The sequence below is a fragment of the Botryllus schlosseri genome, chromosome 13 (assembly GCF_051294905.1).
Source record: "Botryllus schlosseri isolate E-star chromosome 13, Bs_hap1, whole genome shotgun sequence".
NCBI classification, from domain to species: Eukaryota; Metazoa; Chordata; class Ascidiacea; order Stolidobranchia; family Styelidae; genus Botryllus; species Botryllus schlosseri.
This window is the reverse complement of record NC_137248.1, coordinates 13,564,373-13,579,357: the sequence shown is the minus strand read 5'-3', so window position 1 is coordinate 13,579,357 and position 14,985 is coordinate 13,564,373. Positions and strand designations below refer to the sequence as shown.

The 14,985-nt window shown below is 40.0% G+C and overlaps 1 protein-coding gene across 1 annotated transcript; it reads left to right on the top strand.

The window, feature by feature from the left end:
* The first annotated feature begins 2,453 nt into the window (after positions 1-2,453).
* On the top strand, positions 2,454-12,239 carry LOC145453218 (protein transport protein Sec61 subunit alpha). Its single transcript, XM_080331200.1, has 11 exons — positions 2,454-2,614; positions 2,700-2,767; positions 2,830-2,895; positions 3,353-3,537; positions 3,796-3,931; positions 5,001-5,154; positions 8,934-9,094; positions 9,158-9,355; positions 10,034-10,189; positions 10,254-10,366; positions 11,699-12,239. The coding sequence occupies exons 1-11, from the start codon at positions 2,608-2,610 to the stop codon at positions 11,883-11,885; spliced, it is 1,431 nt and encodes a 476-aa protein (XP_080187326.1). The 5' UTR covers positions 2,454-2,607; the 3' UTR covers positions 11,886-12,239.
* Positions 12,240-14,985: the final 2,746 nt, after the last annotated feature.

Sequence of the window (14,985 nt, the reverse complement as noted above, 5' to 3'; positions counted from 1 at the left end):
TTGGACAGCGCCACGCGATCTCCCTCATATAGATTGTGATCCATTCGTATGCGAAATGGTGTGATTTAAATCACCTGATTCGTTGAAATAAAAGTTCATTGAATATATACTCACGGGAGATCGTGGAATCGCTAATTGATAGCATAGCCGGACTCGTTACTGATGAAATGACATATTTCTTACTCCTCGAGTTATAGTAGCGTGCGACAGTGCAGGTTATGGTGGCTTATATCCACCATACGCATAAAATTTCGTCAGCACCAGGAAGTTTATCTGACCCATGCAATATATTCCGTATTTACACATGTACATTGATGCTACCTTGGTACATTTGAAAAAATTTCAAACCCTTCCTATTTTTCTGTCACCTTACCTCACATATCCATTTTACGGAGGCGCAACATTGCGTGTACGGTTACACGTTCACTGCTCATTAACTTTATTGCGGGCTGTTCCATCCTGGCAGTGTTGGGATCAAGTCACTACCTTCGAGTCACGAGTCATTTCGAGTCATTGCACATTTTGACTCGAGTCAAGTCAAGTCAATTGATTTTCAAAGGTGACTCGAGTCAAGTCAAGTCACTCGATTTTTGGAGGTGACTCGAGTCAAGTCGAGTCAAGTCAAGTCAAGTCACGAGTCAAGTCACATTTCAAGTCAAGTTGCTTTTCGAGGTATGCGGCATGATTAGGTCATTGCAATTTGCTGGCTGACTGAAATACAGATTGAGTGGTCATTGATTCCGAACCAATGAATGAATATAGAGTTAAATATACACACAAGAAGACGCTATATCACTCACATATACGTAGAGCTGTTAAACTACGTAATTGCATAGCCTCAGTTTATAGTTACCAGCCGAAATAGAGAATAGAGAAACAACTTGATAAGATGCAATACATTACCTTAACAAATAGATATGATACAATTCGAGCCTGCGCCAATGGTTAAGAACTATACAAACTATATTCTAATTAAATTTCAATAAAACAAGAGGTTTGGTTAAGGTAAGAACAGAAGAGAATAGAAATAGACACTTTGCTACTTATTGCTTTACTAGTTACGACAACCTAAGCTGTAAGCTTCTATCACTTCGTTTGCGGTCAATTGATTTATGAGAGAACAATCGAGGCTCAGTGAAACAAACGATCATTGAATGATTCGTCGCTCTCACGGGTTACACCAGCGTTTCGCGAACAATCCGAATATATGCAAGATACAGTGATTTTTATCGACACCGATTACTTGATGACTTGAAATTGACTCGTAAATTTTGCTCCGAGTCACGAGTCAATCCACATTTATGATACGCCGAGTCAAGTCACGTCAAGTCATTTTAGCAAAGTGACTCGAGTCAAGTCAAGTCATGCGAAAAAGGTGACTCGAGTCTGACTCGAGTCAAGTCATAACTCGAGTCCTCCCAGCACTGCATCCTGGGGTCTTAACTTTTGTGATTTTCAAATAATCCCGTGTGTGTAGGCCTGTATACGTTCCTACACCGCTGACGACATATGACTTAAAGAAACTGGGGATAACATTGGTGCATCGGGGCTGTTTAAATGGATATTATCATCCAAAATAATTAGAATATATACACCGGAACATTTCCACACGTCAAAAATATAATATTTCTTGAGAGGTTGGTCAAGTTGCGGAAGTATGGAAAAAGTATCAAATATGGTATGGAAGAATGTTGCTATGGTATGGAAGATTCTCATTCCATTCCATACCATACCATGCCCTGCTCCGAGGACACTTTCAAAAAAGTCAAAAAAGACGACGTATGGTAACCCTGTTATTATGTAGACCTCGTCGTTTTACATGAACGTATACAAATATACCAATGGTCCACGTAAGCGGTGTCTTAAAACACTAGAAGTGGACCGTGCTAAAAGTCTGCAGATACGGAATTATAATAAAGAATATCGGCCCGGTGTTGTGGTCCAAAAACAACCACGTACAACGGTAATGCGAAGAGAGTTGCTTACTGTCGCCATCTAGAGACTGTGTCTTCTGATCTAAACTAGTTTCTAAACTGATTCTACTGTTTCATAGCGAATTTCGATCGTTACCGGAATTAAAAATTACAAATATGATACATAATCTACATTCAACAAGTTTTAGAAGGCTATCGAATGTTAACTGAACAGTAGACTTGATTCGCTACATGTCTTCCGACTGATTGATTGATTCCCAGCTCAGTTCGCCTGTCCAGCAAAATGATAAAAACGAGTTGATTTCGCAGTACAATAGCAGTATTGTATGGTTATAATCCGTCATCAGTTGTACGACATACAACCCACCAACACCCATCGCTATAAGCACTCCTTCCGGGACATTGCTAATGAAAGCATTTTACAGCCTACTCGCCACAGACGTTGTTTACCTTTTTACCTGGACCCGGCATCGCTCAGTGACGTATCGCGTATGTGTCGACGTGTAGTGCTTGTCACGTGACCCGTGGCAATTTCGGTGTCGCGTTGGAGGTTTTTGAGAGTGACAGGACGTGTGAGCAATTTTGTTGTTGGATACGGGCTACGGCTAGGAAGAGTATTGCGGCGCGTTATTGAGAACTGGCATTGAATACGTGACATAGAAAATCTATCACCATGGGGTGTAAGTATTTAATTGTGTGATTGTAAATTCATTCATGTGAGAATGCATACCGGCAAGGTACTCAATTAGACAATTTATGTTGCAGTTAAATTTCTGGAAATCATCAGACCGTTTTGTATCATCCTGCCCGAGATTGAGAAGCCTCAACGGAAGGTTAGCCTGTTGCTGCACTTGATTTTACTGTGTTGTGTTAATCTTTAAATCATTTCTTTCAGATCCAATTCAGGGAAAAAGTGCTATGGACTGCAATTACCTTATTTATCTTCTTAGTGTGTTGCCAAGTAAGTTGACCTTGCTTTTCAATTTTCAGCCAGAATTTGAAAGTACTGAAAAACTTTTTGACATCTCTTAACTCCCTGAAAATGTCACACTTGGAATGGAATCAAAATTTCGAATTCTGTTTGAGCTTTTGTAACCTCATAGGCCGTGATTGAGTAGGAGTGGAATTGTTGGCAACTTGTGTGCATGTTTTGTTCATTTGTATCATTATTCACTATACCTGAAACCCTTCTGTTGTGATCAATACTTGTTAAGAACATCCACCATTTTTAGTTAGACGATAGAATTATGTAATTATAAAAATTCAAGTTACTCCAGGTCTTCAGTTAGCCAGTGAATTTGTGTGATCCATATTTTACATTTATATCTATTTGAGATGTAGAATTACTTACCGACGTTTCCCCGACTCCTTAGACCCCTGTTTAAATTCTTGTCAGCTAATAGGAGTCCTTTCTCTAGATCCCACTATTCGGTATCATGTCGTCAGACTCTGCCGATCCGTTTTACTGGTTGAGAGTTATCATGGCGTCGAATCGGGGTACTCTCATGGAACTGGGTATCACCCCAATTGTCACCTCTGGTCTCATCATGCAACTGCTTGCTGGTGCTAAACTCATTGAAGTCGGAGACACACCAAAAGACAGGTACTGTAATATTTATTGAAGAGAGTTTATAGGTGCCATTGTATACTGCAAATAGCCCTTATTCAATTGTTTGCTTTCGCCAATCGTTTGCTTTCGCCAATCGTTATGATTACCTTTGATAGCTGACTAGTGTATACATATGATTATGATTGAAAAATTAGCTAGAAAGCTGTTAACTTCCTTTTGTGAAAGTTTCAGATTCTTACCTCAAACTAAATACATTATTGCATTCATAACCTATCAGTTCTTTTTTTGTAGGGCCTTGTTTAATGGTGCTCAAAAACTGTTTGGTATGGTGATCACCGTGGGCCAGGCCGTCGTGTACGTCATGACTGGTATGTACGGAGACCCATCTGCCATGGGAGCTGGAATTTGCCTCTTGATCATCATCCAGGTAAGCTCAAACTAGGAGAGTTTCCGATAACGTTTTTCAGTATCATAGTTCTTTCAAAAAATGGTGTCCAGAACTGTATCAGTTAGTAGTTAACGTGATTTGAACTGAGTGTATTTTTAATGATATTTGTGCTTAATGGGACTAGCAACCCAAAAACCTAAATTTCGGACGGCTGCCCTCATCACCATGAAATTTTCACAGTTGCTAGATGTCGCTATGCTGTAAACAAAAAACCAAAAATTTTCGTTCTACCCTGCAGATTGTGGATTGTTTTGTATTTCAAGAACAGAAAATGTACCGACACGGGGATTGCAAAATCTTGATATTGTGAAGCCCTTTTTCCAATCTAACGCCTTATTTAGGAAGTACTAGGACAGTGCTGTGCTATGCTAAAATTTGAAGGATTACATGCAACCCACCTCGGAGAAATTTCATTTTGAAATTCAAAAAAATCCCAATTTTTGTCATAAATTTGCTGTAAGTTTACTGTGACGTTCTGTACCTCTTGACATGGTAGACCTATGACTAAAAACTTTTAGCATAGCACAGGTCTGAATCTCAGCTTTTCAAAAAACCTTGAGTGACGCATTTACGACAAATATTTCAAACAAATTTTTGGTTTGCCGTTATGCAACGTAACAAAATTTTACAATTGAGAAAACGACTACCAAACACTTGAAACGTAAAAAGTCAATGAACAAGTGTTAACGATAAGAATGAGTGCCAGAATGCTAGAATGACAACTGACAACAATCTAACAAATTTGTACCCGGAGATAATATAGATCTATAGATATATTTTATAACTGTCAAACCATATATTTTATAGAGTCATCGGACGAAACATGCGATCTTTTGGTTGGAACTTGAAAAAAAAAATTATCGAAGGAAAATAAAATCGAAATTTTGCAGTTTTTAGTTATTGTTTGGGTGAAAAATGGCCATGAGGTGACAGCAGAGATACAATATTAATATTTCTTACCAGACAAAAAATTGAATTTTTTTGTTTTTTTGGCTTGCTAGTCCCCTTAATGTAATACTTCAACTAAACCCTGTTCTTCAATTTGCAGCTTTTTGTCGCTTCTCTCATCGTGCTGTTGCTCGACGAACTTCTGCAGAAAGGGTACGGGCTGGGATCTGGTATTTCACTTTTCATTGCGACCAACATTTGCGAAACGATCGTTTGGAAGTCTTTCAGTCCTGCTACGGTCAATACTGGAAGAGGTTTGTTACCGATGACTTGTTCCTGTTGTGATAGATGTTAACTAGTAGAGTAATTCCCTCTCAAGATGCAAATATTTTTTAAATCCGTCTCCACACCCCTCTCAGAATTTTCTGTAAAATCTTGTGCAACTAGAGTAACTAGTGCTGAGTGAAATGAAATTGATTTCAGAAATTTTCGTTGAACGGTCTTAAAGTTATTGCACTTCAAAAAATGATGGTTTTGTGATTACTCAACCCTGAAATTTTACTGCTCAAAATCTGTGTATGATTGTAACTGCAACAGATCATTAGTATTGCAAGGTATTGGTTTGAATGCTGTTTGACAATGATTGTCGGTGCATGGTCTTTACTTACTAGGAATTTGCCTGCTTCACAATATAGGGTCAAGGGTCAAATCCTGGTTTTAATATTGCCATATGTTGAAATCAGTGATGCGTAACGTTATTTTCAAACTTATCTGGCGCAATTCTATTTAAACCAAAATTCACGAACAAGGTGTCATATGAAAGCTGTTGCCAATTAGAATACAATAAACTTGGTTGTAATATTGATATTTGACCACAGCATAGTGTAAAATATGATTTGGTACTCAGTGAAAAATAGCACAATTTCTCATAAATATTAAAAGTAAAATTCTAACTATCTGATTTTGCGTTTAGTAGATACTTGTTGCCATGCTCAGAGAGTAATCTTATTAATTGGATATGTTCATTATGCTTGCAAGTGAACTTATGGGTTACCTTTTAAACGATATTTAGACTTTCTGTAAGTATGACAGGTAGTGAGTTATTCCATGTTTTATCCATGCTAAACAGCATATTTTATGTCTACAAGTTCATTGTTTGCTCTATATCCTATGCCTATATTATGAGTAATATTTGATACGATTGTTGGTCTACGTAACGTGTCAAAATGTCATCCTAAGATTTACTGTTGCATGTGATGTCAGTCAAAATTCCAATCACGTACACCAGTGTTGGGATGACTCGAGTCATGACTTGACTCGAGTCAGACTCGAGTCACCTTTTTCGTATGACTTGACTTGACTCGAGTCACTTTGCTAAAATGACTTGACTTGACTCGGCGTATCAGAAATGTGGATTGACTCGTGACTCGGAGTAAAATCCACGAGTCAATTTCAAGTCATCAAGTAATCGGTATCGATTAAAATCATTGCATCTTGCATATGGTCGGATTGTTCGCGAAAATCTTGTGTAACCCGTGAGAGCGGCCAATCATTCAATGATCGTGCGTTTTACTGAGCCTCCATTGTTCTCTCACAAATAAATTGACCACAAATGAAGTGATCGAAGCTTACATCTTACGTTGTCGTAAACTGGTATAGTAAAGTAATTTAATAACAAAATGTCTATTTCTGTTCTTATCTTAACCAAACCTCTTGTTTAATTGAAATCTAATTCGAATATAGTTTATATAGTCCTCAACGATTGGAGCAGCCTCGCATTATATCTTATCAATATGTAAATGGGTTATGTATTGCATCTTATCAATTCGTTTCTCAATTCTCTATTTTGGCGGTAACTTTAAACTGAGGCTATGCAATTACTTACGTAGTTTAGCAGCTCTACGTATATGTTAGGCTAACCATACGTCCTCTTTTAAGAGGATTTGTCCTCTTTTTTGACTTTTTTAAAAGTGTCCTCGGTGGACGCCCTTTTGTCCTCTTTTTTGAGATTTTGTCTTCTTTTTTGAAAATTTATGTCAGATTTAGAGGAAATTGCGAGTGATATGCCGCAAATTAGCGCAGAAGTGAAGCTCCGGCGGGTATTTCGGAGGGAAAAGCGGTGATTTCAGCTCTGTGCGAAAAGAAGACCTATTTTTTTTTTTTTTTAGTCAACCGATCATGAACTGGGAAAAATTTACCGGTTTTTGAGAATTCTTCTCCAGTTTTGCATGTCTGAAATTTCTGATGAAGTGTCCTCTTTTTTCATTTCCGAAATATGGTAAGCCTAGTATATGTGAGCGATGCAGCGCCTTCTTGCGTGTATACGTGTATATTTAACTCTATATATTCGTTCATCGGCTCAGAATCGATGGCCACTCAATCTGTATTTCAGATAGCTAGCAAAATGCAATGACGCAATCATGCCTCATACTTCGAAAAGGCAACTTGACTTGAATTGTGACTTGACTCGTGACTTTACTTGACTTGACTCGACTTGACTCGAGTCACCTCCAAAAATTGAGTGACTTGACTTGACTCGAGTCACCTTCGAAACCCGACTGACTTGACTTGACTCGAGTCAAAATGTGCAATGACTCGAAATGACTCGTGACTCGAAGGTAGTGACTTGATCCCAACACTGACGTACACCGAGTCATGTATGCATATTATTGCCTATTTAATGTCTTGCCAATCCGTGTAGGATATCTCTGATGATCTGCAATCTTTCGATCGATATTAATCAGTAGACATGGCATAAATAATTTGAAATAGCTATGAGTTGTCGAGTAATAGTGCTGTCTTGTTGTTCAGATACAATCAGGTTTTATGCTATTTACAATGAACGTGATAGAATCCTGCAGTGTTGGAATACTATTAGATAAGCCCATCGAGTGCCATAAGCTAACATTTGTGCCCAAGAAAACACTAGTTCCATGATTTGCTCTTGGTAGCACCATCAAAGGAACCAGATCCTTTCATAATTTTCGGCCAATATCTAATTGCAAAGTTGCCAAGTGATATGATCTTTAATCAACATGACAGCCATTTCAAAATAGTTTTCTAGTAAATATTGTATGATCAGAGATCGGTGGCAATCAGGCAGTTTAGACACAGAAAGATATCTGGAGAAAACTATAAACGCTAGAAAAAAATGAAAAATTTAAACATATTTTTTCGATGAAGTATTGAGATGATTGGCAATCAAATATCACATTCAATATCAATTCAGCAGTGTTCTACTCTTTTCAAGCTTTCATTCAACACCTTTCTCGAAAAAATCGGTTTAAATAGAATTACGCTAGGCAAAGTTGAATATTTGTTATGCATGACTGATTTTGAGAACATGATGATTTTAAATTGACATTTGACCTCTAAACCCTAGTCGTAAAGTTAAAAAGTTAGGTCTATCACAATAAGCATATATAAAATATCTTACTACAGAAATTTGAGTCTGCCTGGCTGCAATTTTATCACTATAATGTCAATTCCAATTAGACATAGGTTTCAAGCAGTATAGCGTCACGGCCGAGTGAGCACAAAGTGTCATTTTTCAAATTACAATAACTCTGCAGCGAATTGTCCGATTTTCTTGAAACAAAGTTTGTTATGCTTCAAATTTGATACCCTATCCATGTGAAAATTTTCAATTGGATCTGAAACTGTAGTGGAGACGGGCGTTTGCATGTTGAGAGGGAATTACTCAACTGTTCCTTTTGGTCGTTGAGATATATTATTGTCCGAACACTTGTTGACAAGCTTTCGCAAGCCTTAAGCTGAACTTGACCAATACAGCCGACCCAGCGTTAGGAATGTGCGATCGCAATAGGTCTGTGGTAGGCACTAGTTCCTGTAAGAATTTGTCACCATCGGTCTCATACAAATGAACAATTTACTATACTCTGGTCAATCAACTCCTAAGTAATTACAAGTGCTGTATCCGTGTAATTCTTGTCCAGTAAAAACATCTACATACGTGGTGTAGATTGAGTGACCCTCCTAGTGGTTTGAAACTGGAATTGAAGATAATACAATTAATCTAACAATCAACTGCTAACTGCGATTCTGTACTGAAATTCATTCTAATCTCTTCCAGGGACCGAGTTCGAAGGCGCCGTGATTGCATTGTTCCATTTACTCGCCACACGTTCCGACAAAGTCAAAGCGCTGCGTGAAGCCTTCTACAGACAAAATCTTCCGAACCTGATGAATTTGCTTGCCACTATCATGATCTTCGGTGTCGTCATATACTTCCAAGTAGGCCGTTTCCTTCATGTAGTCACGAAAGTCAAATTTTAGTAACCATGCTCCTCCGTTCAGGGTTTCAGAGTGGACCTGCCAATCAAGTCCGCACGTTACCGGGGTCAGTACAGCAGCTATCCTATCAAGCTCTTCTACACCTCGAACATTCCGATCATTCTGCAATCCGCGCTTGTCTCCAACTTGTACGTTATTTCTCAAATGCTCGCCGCCAGATTCCGGGGGAACTTCTTCATTAGCCTGCTCGGCGTTTGGGGAGTGAGTGCATTTGCCAGTGTTTCACGCCTTGTCTGATTGATTTCTCGGGAAATATAGATACAGAAAATCACCACGGCAGTGTTTCTTAACGATTTTTGTTGCACGGACCCCTAAATGTTGCTGGGCGGTTGTGTGAACCCATAACCACGGAATTTGACTATCTGATGACTAAAAGGGTGTTATAAAGGACAGTGTAGTTTTGTAGTTGTAATTTGAACATTAGCCTTTTGTGAACCCCTTAAAAGTAGCCAGCGGACCCCCCAAGGGGTTCATACTACAGGTCAATAAATAATCCTTGCACTACGGTGTCAGTATTATAACTAGAGCTGGGTACAACCAATCGAGTGAAAGTCGGTATTTTTTAGATCACCAAATTTTAGCATTCCTTGCTACTAACATTTTCGATGCTTTCTTCCCATCGTGAAAGCCTTGACACCTCCTTGCTATATCGTATGATTCAATGCATGTAGCACGAGTCACCGTGGCAATGACATGGCATTTCCGTGAAGCCGGGATCAACTTTCTGTGACATAGCTGTGTTGTATTAGCAAATTTCAAAATATATTCAAACGGCATAGTTTACTTTATTCAGATGGGTACCAGTAGTTGATTTTTCACAGCCCTAACTGTAATAATCTGTCCTTACGTATGGTGTTCTAACGATGTCGCTGTTTTCAGACGGTCGAAGGTGGTGGACCGGCGCGTTCCTACCCTACAGGCGGTCTCTGCTATTACCTTTCGCCACCAGAGTCCTTCACTGCCATGCTGATGGATCCGATTCATGGGTTAGCGTACATCGCGTTTATGTTGGGCTCGTGCGCGTTCTTCTCTAAGGTGGGTTTGTCGTGCTTTGGCATGGGTCAGGATGTAATTCTTAACGCGGCCGTTTCCATTGTAGACGTGGATTGAAGTTTCCGGCTCTGCTGCTAAAGATGTTGCGAAGCAACTCAAGGAACAGCAAATGGTTATGAGGGGACATCGGGAAAAATCGATGATTCACGAGCTGAACAGGTAGACGTTTGCTGCAGTCGTCTCAAAGTTAGCTGTCTGTTACCCACGGACGGTTGAATTGAAGTCTGACCCAGGTCCGGCCCATAGAACAGACCCCTTTCCTCAAGGGATAAGTAGAAGTGGTATCTGATCATTTGGTTGCCTTGTCTGCAATCTTTTTCATGCCGTGAAATCCTTAGTCTTTGCGAATCTGCGAAATAAGTTCCTTGAGCGACAGTTTGTCGTTTGTAAGTGCTAGAGTAAGAAACGATTGATCCCACGCAATGTCTAGTGTCTACACCAGTGCTTCCTAACCTTTTTCGGCTCATCGCCCCCTTTTGAAGCTCGACACAAATTTTTGCCCCCAGTCCCCCAATATTTATTGATTTGAAAAAGAAGACATGTGTACGGGAAATTTATTCACCTAACTCTGATCGCTAGTGAATTGACTGAAAAAAATCAATTTTCGGAGAAGGTGCTCGGAAAACCGGTTTTAGTGTCCATTATTCGTTGTGTTGACCTTTTTTTAATCTACTTCCGCGTCATGCAGAATAAGCTTTCTTCACATGCATTTTTGGCCGTGGTAATTCAATATATCTCGCAGGGCGTTCCAACGACTATTGCCTTGTACATGTGGATTAGGGTTAAGTCAAGGTATATTTTCGGGGTTAGGATTAGGTTTCTGGTTATAAAATCATGTGCTCAAATGTCATTTTTCATTTTGTTGCATGCTCAAATGTCGGGTGACCATTGTGTGTGGGTCAGAGTCAGTCAATAACGTAGTAGCTGTACTTTTTCAGAATAGGATTTACCTGCTTTCACATATTGCCCAAGTGAATATGATATAATATTTGCATAATCATTTTTAGTGTAATACCAATTCGCTTATTCTACTTGTACTTATTTTCTATCTTCCGTTTACTTAGTACCAATGATGAATACTTTGACCAGCCCTGCATATAACCATGCGACACTGTGGGTTAAAATTAGGGTTCGATTTAGGGCTAGGGTAGGGTTTAATTCTGATATTTTGGGATAGTTTTGTAGCTGTTGAGTCGTGTGCACGAATGTCGGCAACTAGAGTAGAAATTTAGGTCGTTGCATATACTTAGTACCGATATCTATAATCTACTTTATGTACAACCCCAACTATTTCGACCACCTCTGCATATAACCATGCAACATTTTGGGTTAAAGTTAGGGTAAGGTTTAATTTTGGTCAATTTTTTAGTTTGGGGGTTATAAAATAACGTAGTGTTTCATGCTTGACTTGGCCAAACGAAGCTCAGATGTCGGCCAACCATTGTGAGTGTCGTGAAGATTGCTGGCTAACCTTTCGTTCTCTCGCCACAGGTACATTCCGACTGCTGCAGCGTTCGGGGGTCTCTGTATTGGCGCTCTGTCTGTGTTCGCTGATTTCGTTGGCGCCATCGGATCCGGGACCGGTATACTGCTGGCCGTCACGATCATTTATCAGTACTTTGAAATTTTTGTAAAGGAGCAGGCGGAAGTCGGCGGCATGAGCACTCTACTTTTTTAAGAATTGTTATAGCGATGGAGACAATATTCAATTCAGCGAGCTTATCGCGAGTCGCGGTGACCCAAATTCTCTCCCGAAATTTTTATGGTGTCTGGCTTTGAAGCCGCGTTTTTTTCGTGTATGGGTACTGAGGCCTGCGCGTGTCCTCGTTTGAGATATTTATATTACGCGAGCCCGCGCACGCAACGCAATGAGTTGTTGTAAAGGAACTATTTTTGATGGTTTGCCGTTTTCAAGTGGATTTGTCGGGATGCGCGGCGCCAGTTTTTGCTGCCGTCAGTTGAAATTTCGAAGTCTGCCGAATTAGCGTTAACGTGACTGCTTGACTTGACGAATAAAGCACGATGGGCTACAGTGGCTGTCATTATTTTTACGGAGGATAGGTGATCCAGCGGGTAGGCTGGTCGAGGGAGACTAGCCGCAACTGATTAAGATCCGGACAGCTAGAAAGGCTTCTGTCTGTATACCCAGTATGCAGTCCTCATTCCCATGCAGCATTTTTAGAAAAACCACGAATTGGATAACACGAAGTATTCAGTTGACTGGTCACGCCGCGTGGAGTACATATTATATTTAACTATCGTTTTGGTTACCGCCGCTATTAGTTGAGAGCGCTGTCAGATGGGTGATGTGATGTGGGTAGAATTCTCGGGGTCTCAAGCAGATATGGGGTAATCGTAATCGATTACGACGATTACAGCATTCTCAAGTAATCGCAATCGATTATATTCTAAAAAAATTCCGAAGTAATCGTAATCGACTATTTCACATATATAATCGATTTCTTTGTGAAACAACGATTACTTTGTACAAGGACTATGACATAAATTGAACATTCGCGAACAAGGAAGAGATATTATGCCAGGTTCATTGATAGCACGAAAACGTCCGATTTTCAAACTCGACTGCTCATTATTACGTCAGAATTAGCTTTGCTCGTCATTGCATAAAAAACTTCCACACATGGGAAATAGATATTCGATATACATCGTAATGTGATCGTAAGAACACTTGCCATGCACTGGTGTAGCCAGGGAAGGGCGAACGGGGCGATCGCCCCCCCCCCCCCCCAAATTTTTCGTAAAGTAATATAAAGTAGATTTTCGGGGGCAGATTTGTAATTACTAATATAACTATACCATTGCGAGGTGCGATATTAAAGGCCTCTCAACAGGCCACTTGCCACCTTACAGCGATGCCATTAGCTTGTTTTATTATGTATGTATATGGTTCGCTGAGCGCGACCACAGACTATCAGGATCTTTGTTGGGTATAATCGGTATAATTGGGGGTTCTATTATTTTAACCCACCTAAGACACACATTGTTCAATGAGCTACACAAAACAATGCTACGTAATGACTATAGGTTATATTGAAGTGGATGGGTATCACATAGTATAGTATATTTATCTGATGGGTAGTTTAAATTGTGGGTTTGTTGTGGTGAGATATTTTGTTTACTAAAGATCACGAAGCAAATTGCTTGCGGTGTAGACAGGAGGTGTGAAGCATTCGGCGCCGTGTAGAGAGGCCTTAAGGATTGTAATTGGTTTGGATTCCGCATTACGTTTCAATGTCAAAATCGAAACAAGCAAGACTGGACAGCTTTTTTCCTGCGAGGAGTCGAGATGCGCAGCCAACAGAAGGAATAGTGAGTTGTGTTCCTTCGCTAGTAGAAGCGTCAGATGTAATTGCCGATATACCAGAGCCCCCAAAATCATATGAGGTGGGAAAAACAAACGATATTGGATATATTCTTGACCACCATTCGCAGCTTGGCGATGCTGAGAGATATAGACTTCTGACTTCGGATGCTTTGAGAAACGTGCCACTTCTTGATACTACGAGGCAAGATCGCCGCAAGTTTCTTAAAGTGTGGCTCGATGATGATATTCCAGATGGTTGGTCTATACCCAGCTCTCAGATGGAGGAGGTTTGTGCAAGATTTGCATTGTAATGCAAGCACGTCTTAAGCATGGTAACCTCAAAAATGCTGTTTTGTCAAAAAGCCATGCATCGATTTTAAGAAATTTATTGAAAAGGCTACGGCTCATCGAGATACTTCTTACCATAAAGAAGCAACTGCGGCTGCAAAAACTTTTCTCGAAAGTATGGAAAATGATCAAAATGTGTGCACAAGCTTGAACACTGCACATGGCGTGCAAGTGAGAGAAAATAGAAATATAATGAGTTCGATAGTTAAAACGGTGATGTTCTGTGCCTCAAATAACATCGCTTTCCGTGGGCATTCCCAACACGAAGGAAATTTTATGAAGCTCCTTCAGTTTTGCATGGACGCTGGGGACGAATATTTGATAAAACATTTTGATCGAATGTCCGGGAATGCCAAGTACACTAGCCCTACCATACAAAATGAGATGCTCAGGATTGCCGGCAATATGGTTGTTGAAGAGATCGTCGCTGAGGCTAACGAATCGTTCGTGTCTGTAATAGCCGACGAGTCTTGCGATATTGCCAGAAAAGAACAGCTCAGCATTGTTTTGAGGTATGTGAAAGGTGATAAAGTACACGAAAGTTTCACGGGATTTGTTGAAATGGATTCCGTGTCCGCAGAAGCAATTTCTGAAAGTATTTTATCTCATCTCTCTACAATTGGGCTGGATTTTCAAAAATTGGTCGGGCAGGGATACGATGGGGCATCGACGATGGCAGGTCACGTGAGTGGTGTAAAAAAACGCATTCATGATAAGTACCCTCGAGCAATCTTTGTACACTGTGCCTCTCATTGTTTGAACTTGGTCATTAAGGACCAAAGTAAAGTTCCTGTAATCAGAAACACCTATGACATCATCAGGGAAACTATCCGTTTTTTCAGAGATAGTCCCAAAAGGCGCAGCATTTTGGGGATTAACATACCGTTATTCTGCCCAACCAGGTGGTCCGAGAAATATAAGAGCATCCGCACCTTCAAGTCTAATTTTATGCGTGTACTAGATGCTCTTGGTTCTTTGTCGAGGGAAACAAGCAGTGAGACTAGGGGAAAGGCATTCTCTTTGAAAACTGCTTTAGAAAAATCTGAGGTCGCTTATGCTGTTTGCTTGATTGGAAGATTTTCGGTTCTTATAGAACCACTAGCAC

What these genes read in the sequence shown, in the direction of transcription:
- LOC145453218 (XM_080331200.1), top strand. An exon ending in TTGAGAAGCCTCAACGGAAG is followed by an intron (nt 2,768 to 2,829) that starts GTTAGCCTGTTG and finishes CATTTCTTTCAG; the next exon opens with ATCCAATTCAGGGAAAAAGT. An exon ending in GCCTGCTCGGCGTTTGGGGA is followed by an intron (nt 9,356 to 10,033) that starts GTGAGTGCATTT and finishes CGCTGTTTTCAG; the next exon opens with ACGGTCGAAGGTGGTGGACC.